The 19,582-nt window shown below is 43.9% G+C and overlaps 1 protein-coding gene and 1 long non-coding RNA gene across 2 annotated transcripts in view; one reads left to right on the plus strand and one right to left on the minus strand.

The window, feature by feature from the left end:
• The window catches only part of LOC310636369, a 431,277-nt gene that overhangs the window by 272,276 nt on the left and 139,419 nt on the right, over positions 1 to 19,582 (minus strand). The window lies entirely within an intron of this gene.
• Positions 32 to 12,559, plus strand: ARPC4 (actin related protein 2/3 complex subunit 4). The gene is made up of 6 exons (XM_083356100.1): positions 32 to 143; positions 575 to 693; positions 8,312 to 8,423; positions 8,510 to 8,605; positions 9,268 to 9,438; positions 11,751 to 12,559. Exons 1-6 carry the CDS (start codon positions 141 to 143, stop codon positions 11,754 to 11,756), a joined length of 507 nt encoding a protein of 168 aa, XP_083212226.1. The 5' UTR covers positions 32 to 140; the 3' UTR covers positions 11,757 to 12,559.

Consider the following 19,582-nt stretch of genomic DNA (forward strand, 5'->3'; position numbering starts at 1 on the left):
CGCACTCACCCGAGGACACGTGGTGGAACGGGCCAGCCAGTCCGGAAGCGGCGGTCTTCTTTGGCGGAGGCCACTTCCGCTTCCGTTTTCTGGACCAGGTCTCGGGGTGGGGTGCAGCCGCCGCTGGTCTCTTAGCTGCCATGGTGAGTGGGCGGGGGGCTTCGGAGGGATGCCGGCCCTGGCGGTGGGCTGGGGTGGCCTCGGGGGGCAAAGGCGAGAGAGGGAGGGGCAGAAGGCAAGGTGGGGGCGGGAAGGGAGAGCGGGGCCGACGCGGTGGAGGCCTGCATGGAAAAAGGACGCTGGGTTGGAGAGGGGATCAGTAGATTGGCAGGATGGGAGCGGAGGAGAGGCGAGATCGAAGCCCGGATCGCTGGGTCCTGCAGGGGAGCCGAGGCGGCAAAACCTGGAAAGGACGCCCGCCTCTGTGGTTTTGGGGAAGCCCTGACGTCAGAGAGAGAGAAGGTGGGGGTGGGGGCAGGCAGGCTGCTGCTCCACGGGGGGGGGGAGGGGGCGGATTTTAAGGATCTCCCAAATTCCTGATCTCTGCTTTTTTTTTCCCCTCTCCTTACTACAGACAGCCACTCTGCGCCCTTATCTCAATGCGGTGCGTGCCACCCTGCAGGCTGCCTTGTGCCTGGAGAACTTCTCCTCCCAGGTGGTGGAGCGGCACAACAAACCCGAGGTGGAAGTCAGGTTTGTGCATGGAGGTTAAGATGGAGACAGACGGCATTTTCTGTGTCCGATGCAGGGGACCTTGGTTATCTGCCCCCAAAGTTGTTTTCCGTTCCTAGCGGCCGTGTAGATTTTCTCTATGATGATCAATTCTTATCCTGTTCTTTCGTGTCTCTCAGTGGTGCACCCGTTGCCCCTAAGAGCCTTGGTGGAGCAGTGGGCTGATGCCTCCTTAAGTAACCCCAGCTGCCTGCAATTAGTGCAGGTTTGCATCCCACCAGGCTCAAGGTTGACTCAGCCTTCCATCCTTCCGAGGTAGGTAAAATGAGGACCCAGATTGTTGGGGGCAATTAAGCTGACTTTCCCCTTCATGGATTACTGCCTTGTCGTGGCGAAGGGGCTTGCGTAATTCAATGAAGCTATGGGCTATGCCGTGCAGGGCCACCCAAGACGGACAGGTCATAGCAGAGAGTTCTGACAAAACGTGATCCACTGGAGAAGGAAATGGCAACCCACTCCAGTATCTTTGCCATGAAAACCCTATGGACAGTACCAAAAGGCAAAACGATATGACGCTGGAAGATGAGCCCCTCAGGTCGGAAGGCGTCCAACATGCTACTGGGGAAGAGCAGAGGGCTAGTACTAGTAGCGCCAGAAAGAATGAAGCGACTGGGCCAAAGCCGAAAGGACGCTCAGCTGTGGATATGTCTGGTGGTGAAAGGAAAGTCCGATGCTGTAAAGATTTTTTCTCCATAGGAACCTGGAATGTAAGATCCATGAATCAAGGAAAGCTGGACGTGGTCAAACAAGAGATGACAAGACTAAACATTGACATCTTAGGTATCAGCGAACTAAAATGGACAGGAATGGGTGAATTTAATTCAGATGACCATCAGGTATACTACTGTGGGCAAGAATCCCTCAGAAGAAATGGAGTAGCCTTCATAGTCAATAAAAAAATAGGAAAAGCAATACTGGGATACAATCCTCAAAATGACAGAATGATCTCAGTTCGAATCCAAGGCAAACCATTCAATATCACAGTAGTCCAAGTCTATGCCCCAACCACCAGTGCTGAAGAGGATGAAATTGACCGGTTCTATGAAGCCCTACAGCACCTTATAGAACTAACACCCAGAAATGATGTCCTTATCATCATGGGGGATTGGAATGCTAAAGTAGGAAGCCAAAAGATAACTGGAATAACAGGCAAGTTTGGCCTTGGAGTACAAAATGAAGCAGGGCACAGGCTGATAGAATTTTGTCAACAGAATACGATGGTCATAGCAAACACTCTTTTCCAACAACCCAAGAGACGGCTTTACACATGGACATCACCAGACGGTCAACACAGAAATCAGATTGACTATATGCTCTGCAGCCAAAGATGGAGAAGCTCTATACAGTCAGTAAAAACAAGACCAGGAGCTGACTGTGGCTCAGACCATGAGCTTCTTGTTGCAAAGTTTAGGCTTAAATTAAAGAAAGTAGGGAAAAGCGCTAGGCCAGTCAGGTATGAATTAAATCATATTCCTGTTGAATATACAGTAGAGGTGACAAATAGATTTAAGGAATTAGATCTGATAGACAGAGTGCCTGAAGAACTATGGACAGAGGTTCGCAACATTGTACAACAGGTAGCAACCAAAACCATCCCAAAGAAAAAGAAATGCAAGAAAGCAAAATGGCTGTCTGAGGAAGCTTTGCAAATAGCTGAGGAAAGGAGGGAAGCGAAAGGCAAGGGAGAAAAAGAAAGATATGCCCAATTGAATGCAGAATTCCAAAGAATAGCTAGAAGAGATAAGAATGCCTTCTTAAATGAACAATGCAAAGAAATAGAAGAAAACAATAGAATAGGGAGGACCAGAGATCTTTTCAAGAAAATTGGAGAGATGAAAGGAACGTTTCATGCAAAAATGGGCATGATAAAGGACCAAAATGGCAGGGACCTAACAGAGGCAGAAGAGATTAAGAAGAGGTGGCAAAATTACACAGAAGAATTATACAAGAATGAGCTTAACGTCCCTGATAATCACAATGAGGTGGTCACTGGCCTCGAGCCAGACATCCTAGAATGTGAAGTGAAGTGGGCCTTAGAAAAGCTGAGCAACAACAAAGCTAGTGGAGGTGACAGTATTCCAGCTGAGCTATTCAAAATCTTAAAAGACGATGCAGTAAAAGTGCTACACTCAATTTGCCAGCAAATTTGGAAAACTCAACAGTGGCCACAGGATTGGAAAAGATCAGTTTACATTCCAATTCCAAAGAAAGGCAGTGCCAAAGAATGTTCAAACTATCGCACCATTGCACTCATTTCTCATGCTAGTAAAGTTATGCTTAAAATTCTACAAGCTAGACTCCAGCAGTATGTGGATCGAGAACTACCAGAAGTACAGGCAGGATTTCGAAGAGGCAGAGGAACTAGAGATCAAATTGCTAACATACGCTGGATCATGGAGAAAGCTAGAGAGTTCCAGAAAAACATCTACTTCTGCTTCATTGACTATGCTAAAGCCTTTGATTGTGTGGATCATAACAAACTGTGGCAAGTCCTTAAAGAGATGGGCATACCAGACCATCTTATTTGTCTCTTGAGAAATCTATATGCGGGCCAAGAAGCAACAGTGAGAACTGGACACGGAACCACTGATTGGTTCAAAATTGGGAAAGGAGTCCGGCAAGGCTGTATACTGTCGCCTTGCCTATTTAACTTATATGCAGAGCACATCATGAGAAAGGCAGGGCTAGATGAATCAAAAGTTGGAATTAAGATTGCCGGAAGAAACATCAACAACCTAAGATATGCAGATGATACCACTCTAATGGCAGAAAGTGAAGAAGAACTAAAGAGCCTGGTGTTGCGGGTGAAGAAGGAGAGTGCAAAACTTGGGTTGAAACTAAACATTAAGAAAACCAAGATCATGGCATCTGGCCCTCTCAATTCCTGGCAAATAGATGGGGAAGAAATGGAGGTAGTGACAGATTTTATTTTCCTTGGCTCCAAGATCACTGCAGATGGGGACTGTAGCCAAGAAATTAAAAGACGCTTGCTCCTTGGGAGGAAAGCCATGGCAAATCTAGACAGCACACTAAAAAGCAGAGACATCACCCTGTCAACAAAAATCCGTATAGTCAAGGCTATGGTCTTCCCAGTTGCAATGTATGGCAGTGAAAGCTGGACCATAAGAAAGGCTGAGCGCCAAAGAATTGAAGCCTTTGAACTATGGTGCTGGAGAAGACTCCTGCGAGTTCCTTGGACTGCAAGGCGATCAAACCGGTCAGTCCTAGAGGAGATCAACCCTGACTGCTCTTTAGAAGGCCAGATCCTGAAGCTAAAACTCAAATACTTTGGCCACCTAATGAGAAGGAAGGACTCACTGGAGAAGAGCCTAATGCTGGGAAAGATTGAGGGCAATAGAAGAAGGGGACGACAGAGAATGAGGTGGCTGGATGGAGTCACTGAAGCAGTAGGCGTGAGCTTAGATGGACTCCAGAAGATGGTAGAGGACAGGAAGGCCTGGAGGAACATTGTCCATAGGGTCGCGATGGGTCGGACACGACTTCGCAACTAACAACAACAACAACAACAAGCTGACTTTGTAATAATGCCGCTTGGGGTGTGTATGAAAGCCCTAACAAGCAGGCATATACATAGAATGAAGGCTACTGCTAAGCTTGTAAGCCGCCCTGAGTCTTCGGAGAAGGGCGGGATATAAATGTAATAAAAAATAAAATAAATAAATATGAACTGAATCCATCCACCTTGCTGTCGGTCCTGACCTCTTCTTCTCTTTCCTTGCACCCTTTCCCAGCATTGCGGCCTTTTGCAGAGAGTAGTTGGTCTTAACATAATGTGCCCCGAAAGTTTTATCGGGCCTTGTCAGGTATAGCTTTCCCTTCCTTCAGAAATTGGATTTAGAAAAAGGCTTTTAAAATAAGAATATTTGCTCTAATTTATTAAAGCAGCAAATGCTAACCTAAAGGGCAGTTGATGGCAAAGCTATTTGAAGATGTTTTAATTTTATTTAAAGCTATTTGATAGCTATTTAAGGCTACTAAAGATAAAGAATAGAATAGAGCTGGAAGGGACCTTGGAGGTCTTCTAGTCCAGCCCTCTGCTCAAGCAGGAGAACCTATATCATCTCAGACAAGTGACTGTCTAGTCTCTTCTTAAAAACCTGCAGTGATGGAGCACCCACGATTTCTGGAGGCAAGCTGTTCCACTGGTTAATTGTCCTCGCTGTTAGGAAGTTTCTCCTTAATTCGAGGTTGCTTTTTCTCTTTGATCAGTTGAAAAGTAGCTTGGTCTAATAGTTAAGTCACCAGACTAGAAACCAAGAGACTGTGAGTTCTAGCTCCACCTTAGGCATGACAGCTGGCTGGGTGACTTTGGACCAGTCAAACACACTGGGCCTAACCCACATCACAGGGTTGTTGTGGTGGGGAAAAAACGGAGGAGAAAAGAGTATTGGGCATGTTGGCTGCCCTGAGTTATTTAAAAAGATAGGATATAAATGTATAGACAATAGATCGACAGAAACTTGATGGCATGCAAAATTGTGAAAACAGCATGGAGGTGTCAGAATGAATGACATGTCCTATAAATTGTCATGAAACCAGAAAAGGAATATTTAATTAATTTGTTGGACTAAGTTTTTAGTAAAAAGAATCTGCACATCTTTCACTTCTGTTTTCTTGTCCTACACCAGGGGTGTCAAACTCAATTTCATTGAGGGCCACATCAGCATTGTGGTTGCCCTCAGGGGGCCGGGTGAGCGTGGCTGGAGTGCATATGGCCTACTGGGTGGGCATGGCCAGCTCTACATCATTGGCATCAAGGGTGCCTATGGGGGCCTGGGCAGGAGTGGGACAGATCTGGGGGTCTCCGGCAGAAGGAGGGTCTCTGGGCCAGGGCCAAGGCAGCGGGGGCTGTTCCCTCACTGTTTCCAGGATGGCTTTGGGGACCACATGAAACCACTTTGCGGGCCGGATCCGGCCCCCGGGCCTTGTGTTTGACATGTCTGTCCTACACTTTCTGAGGTTTCCCATAGTATTGTCTCACACAAACACACAATCATACCCCCCAAAAAAGTACTTCTGGAAATTTTAAAAGCTTTTTATTCAGTCTTTTGAACTTTAGAGTCAGTTGGTTCAGGAATAAAGTTGTAATATTTTGCTTCTGTTTATGGTCTGCTTCATTTTATGGCTGCAATAGCTTTCAACCTAATGTTCCTGGTTTATATATTATTATATATTATACTGTTATGTTGTGATACTGCTTCATACCACTACTTAATTCGAAATTTGTGATTCTTAAATAGACCTTTAGTTCCTGTGCAGCCACAGGTCATGAATGGTTGCTGCTGGTGTAAAATGTCTTATAAGCTTCCACATTTCCTTCTCACCTTCCTCAGCGTTGCCTTTATTTCTTTTTGCAAGTATTGTATGTTTCTTTATGCATTACTTGGCACTTAAAAACAACAACACTGAACTCTTATTACAATTTTCTCAGCTCTGTCTTGCCTTTTCCTACATTGAATTTATGGATTCTTGTGTGTTACGTTTTAATAGATATAACAGTATTTTATGTGACATAAAAATGTTAGTTTTACATCCATCTGATGAAGTCTAGTCTACATGCATCACATGATAAGTCTTAGTGAATATTGGATTCACTAGTTTCTCCTGCAATAAGTTCAGCTTACAAATTATGGACTGTACCATTTATGGGTTGTTTCCATTCTGGTTCCACACACATTAATTCATTAGATGTCTAGATAACTAAAATGTATCTGAGGTGGTTATCAAATTTCAAACATTGTGCCATGTGATACAGTGATGGTTATCAGTATATTCACGATAGTTGTTGACCAAGTTTCAGAATATGAATTGCTATAGGACACAAGAGAGTGTTAGGGATCCATTTTTTGCTTGGGGGTTTCCCATATAGTGTGGCCTTAGTAGAAATAATATACCGCATGGCTCTCATCTTTCAGAACTTTCATATTGTTAAGTTGACAAGAGATAAATATTAGAAGGAATCGGTGTAAAAAATCCTCCTGTATAAATCTAGAGTATTCTTGCTGCTTTGCTGTTGGATCTGAAGTGATATACTGTATGTGCTGCAGAAACAACAAGTTTTTTTTACTAGCTCAATCTCCATTCCATCCCACCCCCATACCTTATTGTACTTAATGTCTTGAAGTGGATCATATTGCTGTCTAGGTACACCTTGCTTACATTTGTTGCAAGGTGTATTTCCTTTCAACGATCAATTGAGGCCTTTTAGCCCTGCCCAACCCTGACCCTAATCCCTCCCCAATTAGCATAAAACAGTTGCTCTGTGTTGGCTCCTAGCCAGTCCCATCCTGGGACTCCATAGATTTCACCTGCAGACTGTTCATCAAAACAATCTTGTAGCATCTCTTTTCTGACATATACAGTATATTAGTTATAAGCTCTATTAAGAAAAAGAGTACAGTGAAGGCGGCCTATAGTTCAGTGGGCAAAGCCCTTCCTTAAAAAAACCAAATCGCTGAATGGAGCAATGGCCTGATTTAATAGATGAGAGCAGTGGACTCCTGGAGGTCCACAATGTCATCAGACAGGGTTGTCCAAGGGTTGAAGAAATGTTATGATTCAAATTTACATCTTGGGGGTCCGTGGTCATGGTCATTGGCCATAAAGGGTATTTAAAGAGAGTAATGAAGAAAAGGTTGAGAACCACTGGACGAGAGCTTTATTTTTTATGATTCATTATTATCCTCCATCTTTTTGAAACTCGGTTCATAAAGATAATTTAGGCATCTGGTTAGCTATATGTCTGTTGCAATAGTTTTCTGTAGAATTTTGTTAATTAAGTGTTGTAAGGATAAACTTTGTTTTCATCAATTTTAGTTGGTTGGTGGAAGTTTTCATTAAATTCTCTGCTTTTCCCAAGATCTCCTTTGGCTTTTGCCAATTTTCTTTCCATAGCTATTTCTGTGGCCTTGTTTGATAGCCAGTCTTGTTTCTATCCTTCTGGCTCTTGTTATATGCTTCCTACTTCCATCACTTTACAATCATTTTAACTTCTTACCTCAATTCTTCATCTTCTCTATATATAGGTCCAGGTCTTTAAATCTGTCTCTAGCCTGAATCTTGCATTGTTCTGGAATGGGTTCTAGGTTATACCTCATTAGGATTTTATCTTTTCTAGTTTTTTCCAATCTAATGTATACTCTGATTAGTAGGTCATGGTCTGATCCACAGTCAGCATCTGGAGTGTTTTAAAATTCAGCATAGAGCTTTGCTTCCTATTGCTATGTAAGTTGTTGTGTGTATTTGATTGTGGAGTTATTTGGAGCTGTCCAGGTATACAGCCATCTCTTCTGTTGCTGAGATAATGTGTTAAGCAACCCACAGCCCATTTTACCTACAGCAGCCTGTCAGCCATCGTTCTGCATCACTGTTGATTCTTGGTGTAATTTTCCAAGCATTTTCATCACAAGAAGCACATCTGACGATTGTGGGTTTGGAAATATAATGAGTGGGATGAGGACTGGTTATGAGGGTATGTTAAAATATACCCAGAGGCTGGAACGTATGGGTCCCTGTATTGCCCAGTCTCTGATGCAAAAATGTCTTTGTGGGTTTGCAGAAGCAGCAAAGAACTCCTCTTGCAGCCTGTGATCATTAGCAGGAATGAGAAAGAGAAAGTCTTAATTGAAGGTTCTATCAACTCTGTACGAGTTAGCATTGCGGTCAAACAGGTAAGCCACCACGTGTTAATAGGTGAGGTGCTCACTGCAGCTCATCCTGGAGAGAATGCTCATGGATTCCTATTTTCCTTTGGCAGGCTGATGAGATTGAGAAAATTCTGTGTCACAAATTTATGCGGTTCATGATGATGAGAGCAGAAAATTTCTTCATTTTACGTCGGAAACCAGTTGAGGTGGGAAATATGGAGTCATTGTTGTTTTAAGTGTGTGTGATTCTGTTGACAGTAGTGGTAGTACCAACGCGTACCGGCTTATTTCACATCTTAAGCTTTCCAGCAGGCATAAAATTTCAGTGTGCCTCTTACCTTTAAGACAGATTTAAATCAATAACAATAACAATCTCTTCACAAAATCAAATAACATGACTTTATTAGACTGCTTTTATCTCTGATTTGGTCTGTTTAACCGCGGGTGAATTGTGTGACACTTGGTTTTTCTCCTAGCTGTCAAGATAATGTCTATTTTTTTTTATACATATACTTGGAAAAACTAGATTGAGGCTGAATACAAGTAACTAAACTAAATAAATATCTGCATAATTGGCAATGTTCCCTTATCATTGCACAGTCTATTTTTTCTGTTCCCTTGATTCTTTTTCAACTGCTGGACTTCCTATGCAGGAAGCATAGACCGATTTTGAATATTAATATGGCACAACTTCTTATGCACAATATCAGGTCTTTAGATTCCCAACCACCGCCACCCCCACCCCCCCGCCCCAAAAAAACCCATAGATTATTTTTGTCTATTCTGAATCAATAGTCAACAGTATAGAAAAAAATGATGGCTGAGTCTTGGTTTCACTTATGCTAATAATTTGCTATGTTTTTTTTAGGGCTATGACATCAGCTTCTTGATCACAAATTTCCATACAGAGCAGATGTACAAGCACAAGCTGGTGGACTTTGTCATTCATTTTATGGAGGAAATTGACAAAGAAGTCAGTGAAATGAAGCTGTCGGTCAATGCTAGGGCCCGCCTTGTGGCAGAAGAGTTCCTTAAAAATGTAAGGGCTTATTTAGACATCTTGTAGGAAAGAGATCAAAGTAGCACGTCAAAAGTCACCAGTCTCTTGTGGCTGTTTATTAGGCAGGGCTTATTAGAATTATTAAAGTGGGAAAGATGGGAGTCGTGGCCTTTTAAAACCTTTAGAATGAAGAAGGCCTTTATTCCCAGGGTTATCTGTGAGCTTGGGAGTCCCTAATTTCAAATCCCTCATCTGTAAGGCTTATCACACAGCCTGAAACGAATATTTTTGTGTACTGATTTGCCATCAGGATTTATTTATTACAGGATGAAAAAGTAGCGTTATATAAATGAGTTGGAAAGTGTGGTACATTGTAGAAAAGAGCTCTAGTGGGACTCAAATTGCCCCTTGTAGAACGCTATGCTCAGTGTGATATGAATGTAATGAAGTGCTATGAACACTAAATGCAAAGGCTTCAGGAGGGGAGGACAGTAAAATGGGAGGCGTATTTTATTCCATTACAACATTCAGAGCAATTTGAGTCTTGCTCATAAGGTAGTTATTTGAAACTGCATTCTGCAAACCCCAGGGTCCTATGAGAACTTGATGGAGAGACTAAAGACAACAAAGAAGATTTGCTCAAACACAGGGCACCCATAGTTATTTTTCTAATATACTGTAACAGGCAACCTTGAGAAACAGGAGGAAGGGCTGTTACCAAGACAATAGTCAGACAATAGGATCCTGAGTCTGCGACAAAACTGTAACTTGAGAAAATGCCTCAAACCAAACTCACCTTAGTTCTCACAAAGGCAGAGGGAAGGAGAGTAGAAACACAGATTTGCAAGGTTTTGTTACCATAATCTTATTGGCCTGCATGACTTTGGCTTCCTAGATTGGTGTACCCTGAATGACTGACACAGGCAGGTAGTTCTCTACTAATGACCGGTTGTTTAACAACGGATCCAAAAAAAAAGGACTTATAACCTGGTTTTGAAGTTCTGATGTTTGGATCCCTCCACAGTCATGTGGTCAAACATCTGATGCTGGGCAACACAGCTGCATCTACAGCCATTTTCAGCTTCCTGGGGTCATGTGACCATGTTTTAGGACAGTTTTGCTGAATACTAGCCCTTCAGAATGCAGAATGCAGCGGCGCGAGTTGTGATGGGGGTTTCCCGATACTCCCATATAACACCTCTACTCCGCGAGCTGCATTGGCTTCCGGTTGCCCTCCGGGTGAGATTCAAGGTGCTGGTGATGACCTATAAAGCCCTAAATGGCATGGGTCCAGGATATCTGAGGGAACACCTGCTGCTGGCATCAAGTTCCCTTCGTCCTGTGCGCTCCCACAGGTAGGGCCTTCTCAGGGTGCCGCCGGTAAAAGACTGCCGGCGGATAACACCCAGGGGGAGGGCCTTCTCAGTGGGTGCGGCTGCCCTTTGGAACCAGCTGCCCGTGGAGCTTAGGACTGCCCCCGACCTTCGTTCATTTCGCCGGGACCTGAAGACCTGGCTCTTTGAGCTTTCCGGCCTAGGCTGAGAGTTTTAGTTTTAATTGGGGTTTTTATATTTTTTCAGGGATTGAATTTAATCTTTTAAATTGTTTTTTAACTTTTGTATTGATTTTTTAAAATTCACCTTGTAAACCGCACTGAGTCCTACGGGAAAGGGCAGTATATAAATTCAATAAAAATTCAAATTCAAATTCTGGTTTTGAGCAAAACCACACCAATATGCGAACCGTTGGTCCGCTTAGCAACTGCGGCAATTATTTAACGACCACAGCAATTCATTTGAAGACTGCCGCAAAAAGGTCCTAAAATGAATCGGTCACGTGGCTGACCTATTAAATGACCTTTAAGACATACAACCACAACGGACAGGCCCCATTATGGCTTTACGTTGAGGACTGCCTGTACTACGGAAAGAGTAGGCCTTGTTCTCCCATGAAGAGACACCATGGCGACCGTTTTGTGGATTGCGGTTCAAGCATTTATTTTTGGAACAAACGGGGTTTTGCAGTAGAGAAAAGTTTGAAAAAAAACCCTGCTCCAGGACAGGGGTCTCCAACCTTGGCAACTTTAAGACTTGTGGACTTCAACTCCCAGAATTCCTCAGCTAGCCCTGAGGAATTCTGGGAGTTGAAGTCCACAAGTCTTAAAAGTTGCCACGGTTGGGGACCTCTGCGAGTACTGTCCTAAAACCTGCAGTGATGATGCTGTGGGTGCCTGTGTGTGTGTCTGTGTGAGAGAGGACATTGATGGTATTTGCTTTGGTTAATTTGTATTACATGAGTAATATAATTAATATAAGTTTGAATTAATCGATTTCTTTTTGTTCCCTTCCCAGTTCTAGACCAAGGGCTGGACTCCACAGCTTTGCTTTCTCATTCTCTCTGCCCGGCTCCCTTAGGGCGGCTACAGAGAGGCCACAGCTCAGGAGTGCAATGAGAAGCGGCTAGATCTGCCAGGGCTGCCTCAGCTGTCCAGCGTTCTCGCCAGTGTGCCCGGGGTCGGGAGGGGAGGGGAGGGGAGGGTGCTTTTTAATATTTTTGAAACGAAATTGTGCTCGTACAAGATTGTGTTGACTTGATATTCTTTTTTCTTTTTCTTTTTTAAATCCACGATCACTTGCTGTAATTTGTCTCCCTTGAATGTACTAGTGGAGAAGGTGGGATCGGTTGCTCTGGCAACCCTCTGCAGGAGTTGCTAGGGGAGTTCCAGTTCAGTTCAGCGATGTGCATACAAAAGATTGCCTGCAATCGCTGACAAAAAAATAAATAAATCTTGCCATTTTCTGTGCTGCGGGGGACCAGAAGAAGAGAGAGAGAGACACGGACCCTGTCTGTCATTTGACAAATCGATGGCCAGTCTTGGAGCCTTTTGTGCAGAGGTGATTACTGGATTACCTTGGTCCATCTTCCTAGTGATGTATAAGGGTCACGATGGCAGGCAAGGTGGGTGTTGTTAAACCGCAACCCTTTTGTGCCAAGTCACTCCACAAACTGGAGAAAGTGCTCTTCCCCAATCCACCTTCCCCATTCCCATAGGAATCACAGCATTCTGAACACTGCACTGCCTCCTTAATTATACCCTGGGCTTCCCTTTCCATACACCTGTGCCAGAAGGAACTGTGGGGGATGGGGGGGGAGGGAGGGGGGCCAGGCCAGGCATCAGCTGAATGGGACGGAGCTGGAATCTGTAACTCTTGTTTCTTTTTGCTATGGCACTTGCTGTATCTTTATACTTTAACCTATTAAAGCCTTTTTGTCTTTTGCCTCCCGAAGCAAGGATTCTTGTCTAGCTTTACTGGGGTTTCTTAAGCATTTCCATCTCGCCCCAAAGGTGCTTTTCCAAAAGGCAGCTAAAACTTTTGTGATTTCCCCCCCCCCTCTGAAGACGTTTTACTTCTCATCCGAGAAGCTTCTTCGGTTCTGTGAGTTAGAACTGCAGAAGCTTCTTGGGTGAGAAATGAAATGTTTTCAAATAAAAAACTACGCCCAGTTGCCTTTTGCAAAAAGCACCTTTGAGACAACCGTGAACTGGATGGCTGAGAATCTCCATGGACTTTTCCATCTTGACACGCTGGCTGGGAAGGGGTTTTGAATGTCTAGTTGCATCACAATGACCCAATAGGCCACAAAGGGAGGAATGCAAAGTTATGTTGGCATTTTTGTAACTTATTCTTTTTCCCTTGCTCAAAGAAAGCAAATCAATTCTATAGACTTTTTCACTGCTAATACATTAGTTTAGTTTTCTCTGCCTGCCAGCATGCAGTGACACTTTGTGCTATGGCTTCAAAAGTATGATACCTGTTGTTTGCATTTACAGTTGCAAGAAAAAGTGTGTGAACCCTTTGGGATTACGTGGAGTTTTGCATGAATTGGCTATAAAATGCGCTCTAAACGTCATGTAAGTCACAACAATAGAAAAACACAGTCTGCTTAAAATAATAATACACAAACATTAGCTGTTGTCATGTTTTAATTGAACATAAGATGGAAACATTCACAGTGCAGGGTGGAAAAAGTATGTGAACCCCTAGCCTAATGACTTCTCCAAGAGCTAATTGGAGCCAGGAGTGAGCCAACCTTGACTCCAACCAGTGTGATGATATTGGATGTGTTGCTGACAGCTGTCCTGCCCTTTAAAAACACACACCTGTTTTGGGTTTACTGGTCTCAAGAAGCACTGTCTGATGTGAACCATGCCTCGCAGAAAAGAGCTCTCAGAAGACCTACGATCAAGAATTGTTGACTTGCATGAAGCTGGAAAGGGTTACAAAAGTATCTCCAAAAGCCTTGATGTTCATGTGTCCATGGTAAGACAGACTGTCTACAAATGGAGAAAGTTTACCACTGTTGCTACTCTCCCTAGGCGTGGTTGTCCTGTAAAAATGACTGCAAGAGCACAGCACATAATGCTTAATGAGGTAAAGAAGAATCCTAGAGTGTCAGCTAAAGACCTACAGAAATCTCTGGCACATGCTAACATTTTTGTTGACACATCTACAATAAGGAAAACATTAAACAAGAATGGAGTACTTGGAGGAAGCCATTGCTGTCCAAAAAAAATATTGCAGCACGTTTGAAGTTTGCAAAAGAGCACCTGGATGTTCCATAGCACTACTGGCAAAATATACTGTGGACAGATGAAACCAAAATTGAGTTGTTTGGGAAAAACATACAACACTATGTGTTGAGAAAAAAAGGCACAGCACACCAACATCAAAACCTCATCCCCACTGTAAAACATGGTGGAGGGAGTATCGTGGTTTGGGGCTGCTTTGCTGCCTCAGGGCCTGGACGGATTGTTGTCATTGATGGGAAAATGAATTCCAGAGTTTATCAGGACATTTTGCAGGAAAATGTACGACCATCTGTCCGCCAACTGAAGCTCCGCAGAGGATGGGTGATGCAACAGGACAAAGCATACAAGTAATTCAACAAAACAATGGCTTCAACAGAACAGAATACGCCTTCTGGAGTGGCCCAGTCAGAGTCTTGACCTCAACCCGATTGAAATGCTGTGGCATGACCTTAAGAGAGCGATTCACACCAGACATCCCAAGAATATTGCTACACTGAAAGAGCTTTGTGCAGAGGAGTGGTCCAAAATTACTCCAGATCGTTGTGCAGGTCTGATCTGCAACTACAGGAAACGTTTGGTTGAGGTTATTGCTGCCAAATGAGGGTCAACCAGTTATTAAATCCAAAGGTTCACATACTTTTTCCACCCTGCACTGTGAATGTTTCCATCTTATGTTCAATTAAAACATGACAACAGCTAATGTTTGTGTAGTATTATTTTAAGCAGACTGTGTTTTTCTATTGTGACTTACATGACGTTTAGAGCACATTTTATGGCTAATTCATGCAAAACTCCACATAATCCCAAAGGGTTCACATACTTTTTCTTGCAACTGTAAATAGTTTTAAACAACGAAATAACTTAAGTTATTGGCGAAGCTCTGAGTAGCAAGTAGTTGATCCCTTCCTCGCCTCATTCTTGAAGACAAAAGATACAAATAAAAATCAACAAACTTCAAACTTTTCTCTCCAGCACTATTCCCACACCCAAAGGCCTCTGTTGTCTTGTCAAATTATAAAAGGAATGGGTTTAAACTAGGGGTGTCAAACTGTCGGCCCATGGGCCAGTTGCATCATAGTGAAACCGCACCCACCCCATTGCCGGCAATGGCAAAAAAGGATTAATTTAATTAATTAAAATTTTTATTTATATACCGCCCTTCTCCCGAAGGACTCAGGGTGGTGAACAGGGCAGATATATAAAATATATACATCGCGTCACGTGACATTTTGAGTTTGACACCCCTGGTTTAAACTATACCCTTTCTTTACATAAAAAGTGACCTTGATGATTCCTCAGTTCAACTGCTATTGCAGTTTACAAACAAATACATTGCTATCAGCAAAAAAGAAGGCGAGGGTTATTTTGATCTGATGCACCAGATCCTGAAGTTGAAACTCAAATACTCTGGCCACCTAATGAGAAGGAAGGACTCACTGGAGAAGAGCCTAATGCTGGGAAAGATTGAGTGCAATAGAAGAAGGGGACGACAGAGAATGAGGTGGCTGGATGGAGTCAGTGAAGCAGTAGGCGTGAGCTTAAATGGACTCCAGAAGATGGTAGAGGATAGGAAGGCCTGGAGGAATGTTCATGAGGTCGTGATGGGTCGGACACGACTGCAACTAACAGCAAAAATGTATTTTATTTTATATCTTCTAAAACAGGAGGAGGAAATTTACTTCAAACTTCTATGGGTCCTAGCAGGCATGGCCAATTGTGAGGAATTCTAGGAATTGCCAGCAACATTTATGAAATTACAGGTTCTCCACCCATAGTCTAGATCAGAGGTGGGGAACAATGTCCGCTTTATGACTTGTGGACTTCAACTCTCAGAATTCCTGAGTTAGCATGGCTGGGTCAGGAATTCTGGGAATTGAAGCCCACAAGTCATGAAAGGGCCATCATTTCCCATCCCTGGTCTAGATCATTGAATGTCATATTTATAACTTTTTGCCATCAGAATTACACATAAAACCTCTTACCTCATGTTTCTTACAATCTTACTGGATGCCTGGCTAAATATAATACCTCACGGCTGAAGTATGCCCAGTTTATAGTATTCAGCTGGGTCTGGTTCCAGTAGGTCTCACCATAAACAGTGCCCACTCTAGCACTCTAGTATCTTCTTATTTTGGATGATAGTACCAAAATAAAAGGCATTATTCCTGTCTTTTGGAATAAAAAGTAGCAAACGTTACCTTCTCAGTCTTGGATTAATGATTCGGGAAACAGAAGCATGGGAGAAAGAAATAGAAGTTTGGCCCATGAAATGGTTCTGGTGTCTTCTGATGTCATAGCTAAGATATCTTAAACACTCTAAGTTCCATGCAGTTGACTCAACAATACCTTTCATCCTCTTTAAAGGTAGGCCTCAAAGCTTAGGGGGCTTGTTTGCTAACAAGCCATAAACAGTCTCACATTCTTTTGGGCTTGCTTAGCTTTGATCACAATTCAAGACGCGAAATGATCCATCCAAGCTAGCAGGATAACTGGATGAGCAGCATGCTAGGGAAATGGTAGCAGGCTCATTCTTGGGATGTTAATGTTTTAAAATACTACCCTCATGAAGCAAGAGAACTACTTACAGCGGCATCCAATCAACAAGGAACTTGGTTAGTGCGAAAATTTTCATAATTTACCATAAAAGCTTGCAGAAAATCAGTTTTTTTTTAAAAAAAAAATAGTCTATACATGCACACGCACGCAAACAAATGGAGGAGGTGAAGTTCTTGGTCCTTCTGTAATAGAACGCAGCTAATGAGAAGACTCTTTTTTCCTAGCTGGCACTCAACTAGATTGATGGGATTTCCATCCTAGTTTGATAAGATCTCTGTCTCTACTTAGGAACTATCTATCTGATGTGGTTTTCATATGTGCTTAATGGGAGGTTCTCCAATGACACAAAATCAAGCCCACCCAGCCATCTTTTCACCTTGTCCCCTGCATTCACACCTTGGGACATCTCCACATTTTACTTCTGCTTCCTCCACATCTCCTTCAAGGCATGTACGGTTCTTTTCATTGTTCTTGCATCATTCTCTCGCCAGACATGTGGTCACCCGGAATGGGTCTGCTCTCTACCTTTCATCCCAAAGATGCTTTTTCAAGAGGCAACTGGACCACCTTGTTATTCTTTCGCTTCTCATCCAAGAAGCTGAAGAAATTGCCTCTTGAAAAAGCACCTTTTGTGACAGCCACAACCTGGATGACTGGGAATCTCCATAGACGCTCTCCACCTTAACTTCCCCCCCCCCCCCGGCTCCCGCCCGCATTTAACCCAAATACGATATAAAAGATCAACAACCAACGAATGCGGAGGGTAGGAGGCGGGAAGTGTCTGCGTGAGGAAATGCAGGATCTTTTAAAAGGGGCTTCCCTCATTGTCTAAGGTGCGATTGATTGATCCGTAAGGGGTAAGTGGTGTGAAAAGAGGGGCCATGGCCTTTTTCGGGGGATGTCTGAGAGCTCCTAGTCATGAAATGTGGCTTTTTCCTCAAGTCTCTTCGTGAGTTTCCGGTGTACCGGAATGCATCATAAGCCGTTCTGCCCAAGCGCGATCCTAATCAAAAACATCAATTAAAATGGGGAGAAGGCAAAGTAAGCCTCCCCGCCCAGCGCCATCTACCCGGGCGATCTGGTTTCCATAGAAACTCTAAACAGCCTCCTGGGAGTTGTCTATGGGGAAGGAGCTGTCCGGACCCGGTTCGGCGGGAAAGGGAGAGACAGCCTCGGAATCTCGTCCCGGTTCGTATTGCAATCTCGAGCTCTGGGAGGTGGGCGTGGGAAGGCAACGAGGCGCACGACGCTGGGGAAGGACCTGAGACGCAGTGTCGGGATACTTTTGGAAAGGCAGAAGGTCCCAATCTGCGCTAGAGATCTCTCTCTCTCCCCCCCCCCACAAACACACTTCCCTCTGCCCTTTGACGGCTGCATGGCGAGAGAAGTGCCCTTTGCACATGCTCAGAGGCTCTCTTCCCGTCTGTCATAAATGCAAATGGTTGGCTTTGAATCCTGGTTCCAAGCCGTGGTTTCATGCACGGGAGGAATTGGGCATGAGTGGGTTAGGACGCTGAGCTTGTCGATCAGAAGGTCGGCAGTTTGGCGGGTCGAATCCCGAGTGCCGCCGTAGCAGAGTGAGTGCCTGTTACTCGTCCCAGCTTCTGCCAACCTAGCAGTTTGAAAGCACGTAAAAATGCAAGTAGAAAAATAGGGACCACTCCGGTGAGAAGGTAACAGCGTTCTGTGTGCCTATGGCGTCTAGTCATGCCGGCCATATGACCATGGAGACATCCTCGGATGAGCGCTGGCTCTTCGGCTTTGAAACGGAGATGAGCACCGGCCCCTAGAGTCGGAAACGACTAGCACGTACATGCGGGGGAACCTTTACCTTTACCTAGGAATGCAGTGTCTTATTGTTATGTATATGGTGTAGGGTAGGCGGTGGGTGGTGGGCAAAATTCCCAGCTATGGAAATGGTTTTAGTTTTGAGGAAAGAGGCTGGATAATAATCCAAATAGTTGGGGGCAACTACGCGTTAGCATGAGGAAGTGCAGGACACAGGTAAGTGTGCACACTGGGACAGTTAAGCAGTTCTTCATTTCTAAAAGAAGGTTGTTGGTGTGAGGTTCAAAGTGATTTGGAAACTGTCCTTGGCTCTCATGTTGATTACTATGGCAACCGGGATTACTCTGCAGTGAAGGAGAAAAAATCCTGAAAAAAATGCCTGTTTAATAAAATAAATCTAGCGCAAACACAATGAGTTCAGTTGCAAAGCTTTTGACAATTTGTCAATGGCTAGGGGTGCAATTGTTAATTTCTTATATGTGTCTCTTTTTTTAGGCATTCAAGGTGATGTAGATGAGAATCACGGCTCAGTTTTGGTCACAGTAACCCTGCGAGGTTGGACAGATTGAGAGGCAGTGATTGGCTCAAAGTTGCCAGTTGAGTTTTGTGGTTAATTTGAAACCCGGATCTTGGTTTACTTGGTCTCAATCAAGCGTTCTATTCACTGCAGCTCAATGGCAGCCAAATAGACCCCTCCTTATTCTCTGCAAGAATAATCTAACTACCCGTGGGCCTACAGGTTTCTTGCTTGCAACAAGGCTTTTTCAAAAAATATTCTTTGCTGGAGCCCTGGCTCACGACCTTTTAATAGGAAGTGGAGCCAGTTTGTTGTAGTGGTTTAAGGACCAAGCTAGAAACCAAGAGACTGTAACTTCTAATCTTGCCTTAGGCAGGAATTCAGTGACTTTGGGCCAATCACCTGGAGACTATGAGTTTTAATCTTGCCTTAGGCATGAAGGCCAGCTGGGGCATCTTTGGGCCCCTCTCTCTCACTCTCTCTCTCAGCCCTGTTAAGAAGAAGGCAATTGCAATCCCTTCCAGAAAATCTTGCCAAGAAAACTGCAGGGACTAGCTCAGGCAGTCCCCAGGAGTCAAAAATTGACAGGTAGTCTTGAATTTACAACAGTTCGTTTAGTGATTGTTCAAAGTTACAAAGTGACTTATGACCGTTTTTCATGCTTACGACTATTGCAGCATCCCCAGGGTCACATGATCAAAATTCAGACACTTGGCAACTGGTTCATATCT

Source organism: Vipera ursinii, assembly GCF_947247035.1.
Source record: "Vipera ursinii genome assembly, chromosome: 2".
Classification (NCBI taxonomy): domain Eukaryota; kingdom Metazoa; phylum Chordata; class Lepidosauria; order Squamata; family Viperidae; genus Vipera; species Vipera ursinii.

Coding starts and splice junctions, on each gene's coding strand:
- ARPC4 (XM_083356100.1), top strand. Junction 694..8,311: donor AAACCCGAGGTGGAAGTCAG/GTTTGTGCATGG, acceptor GTGGGTTTGCAG/AAGCAGCAAAGAACTCCTCT. Junction 8,606..9,267: donor TACGTCGGAAACCAGTTGAG/GTGGGAAATATG, acceptor TGTTTTTTTTAG/GGCTATGACATCAGCTTCTT.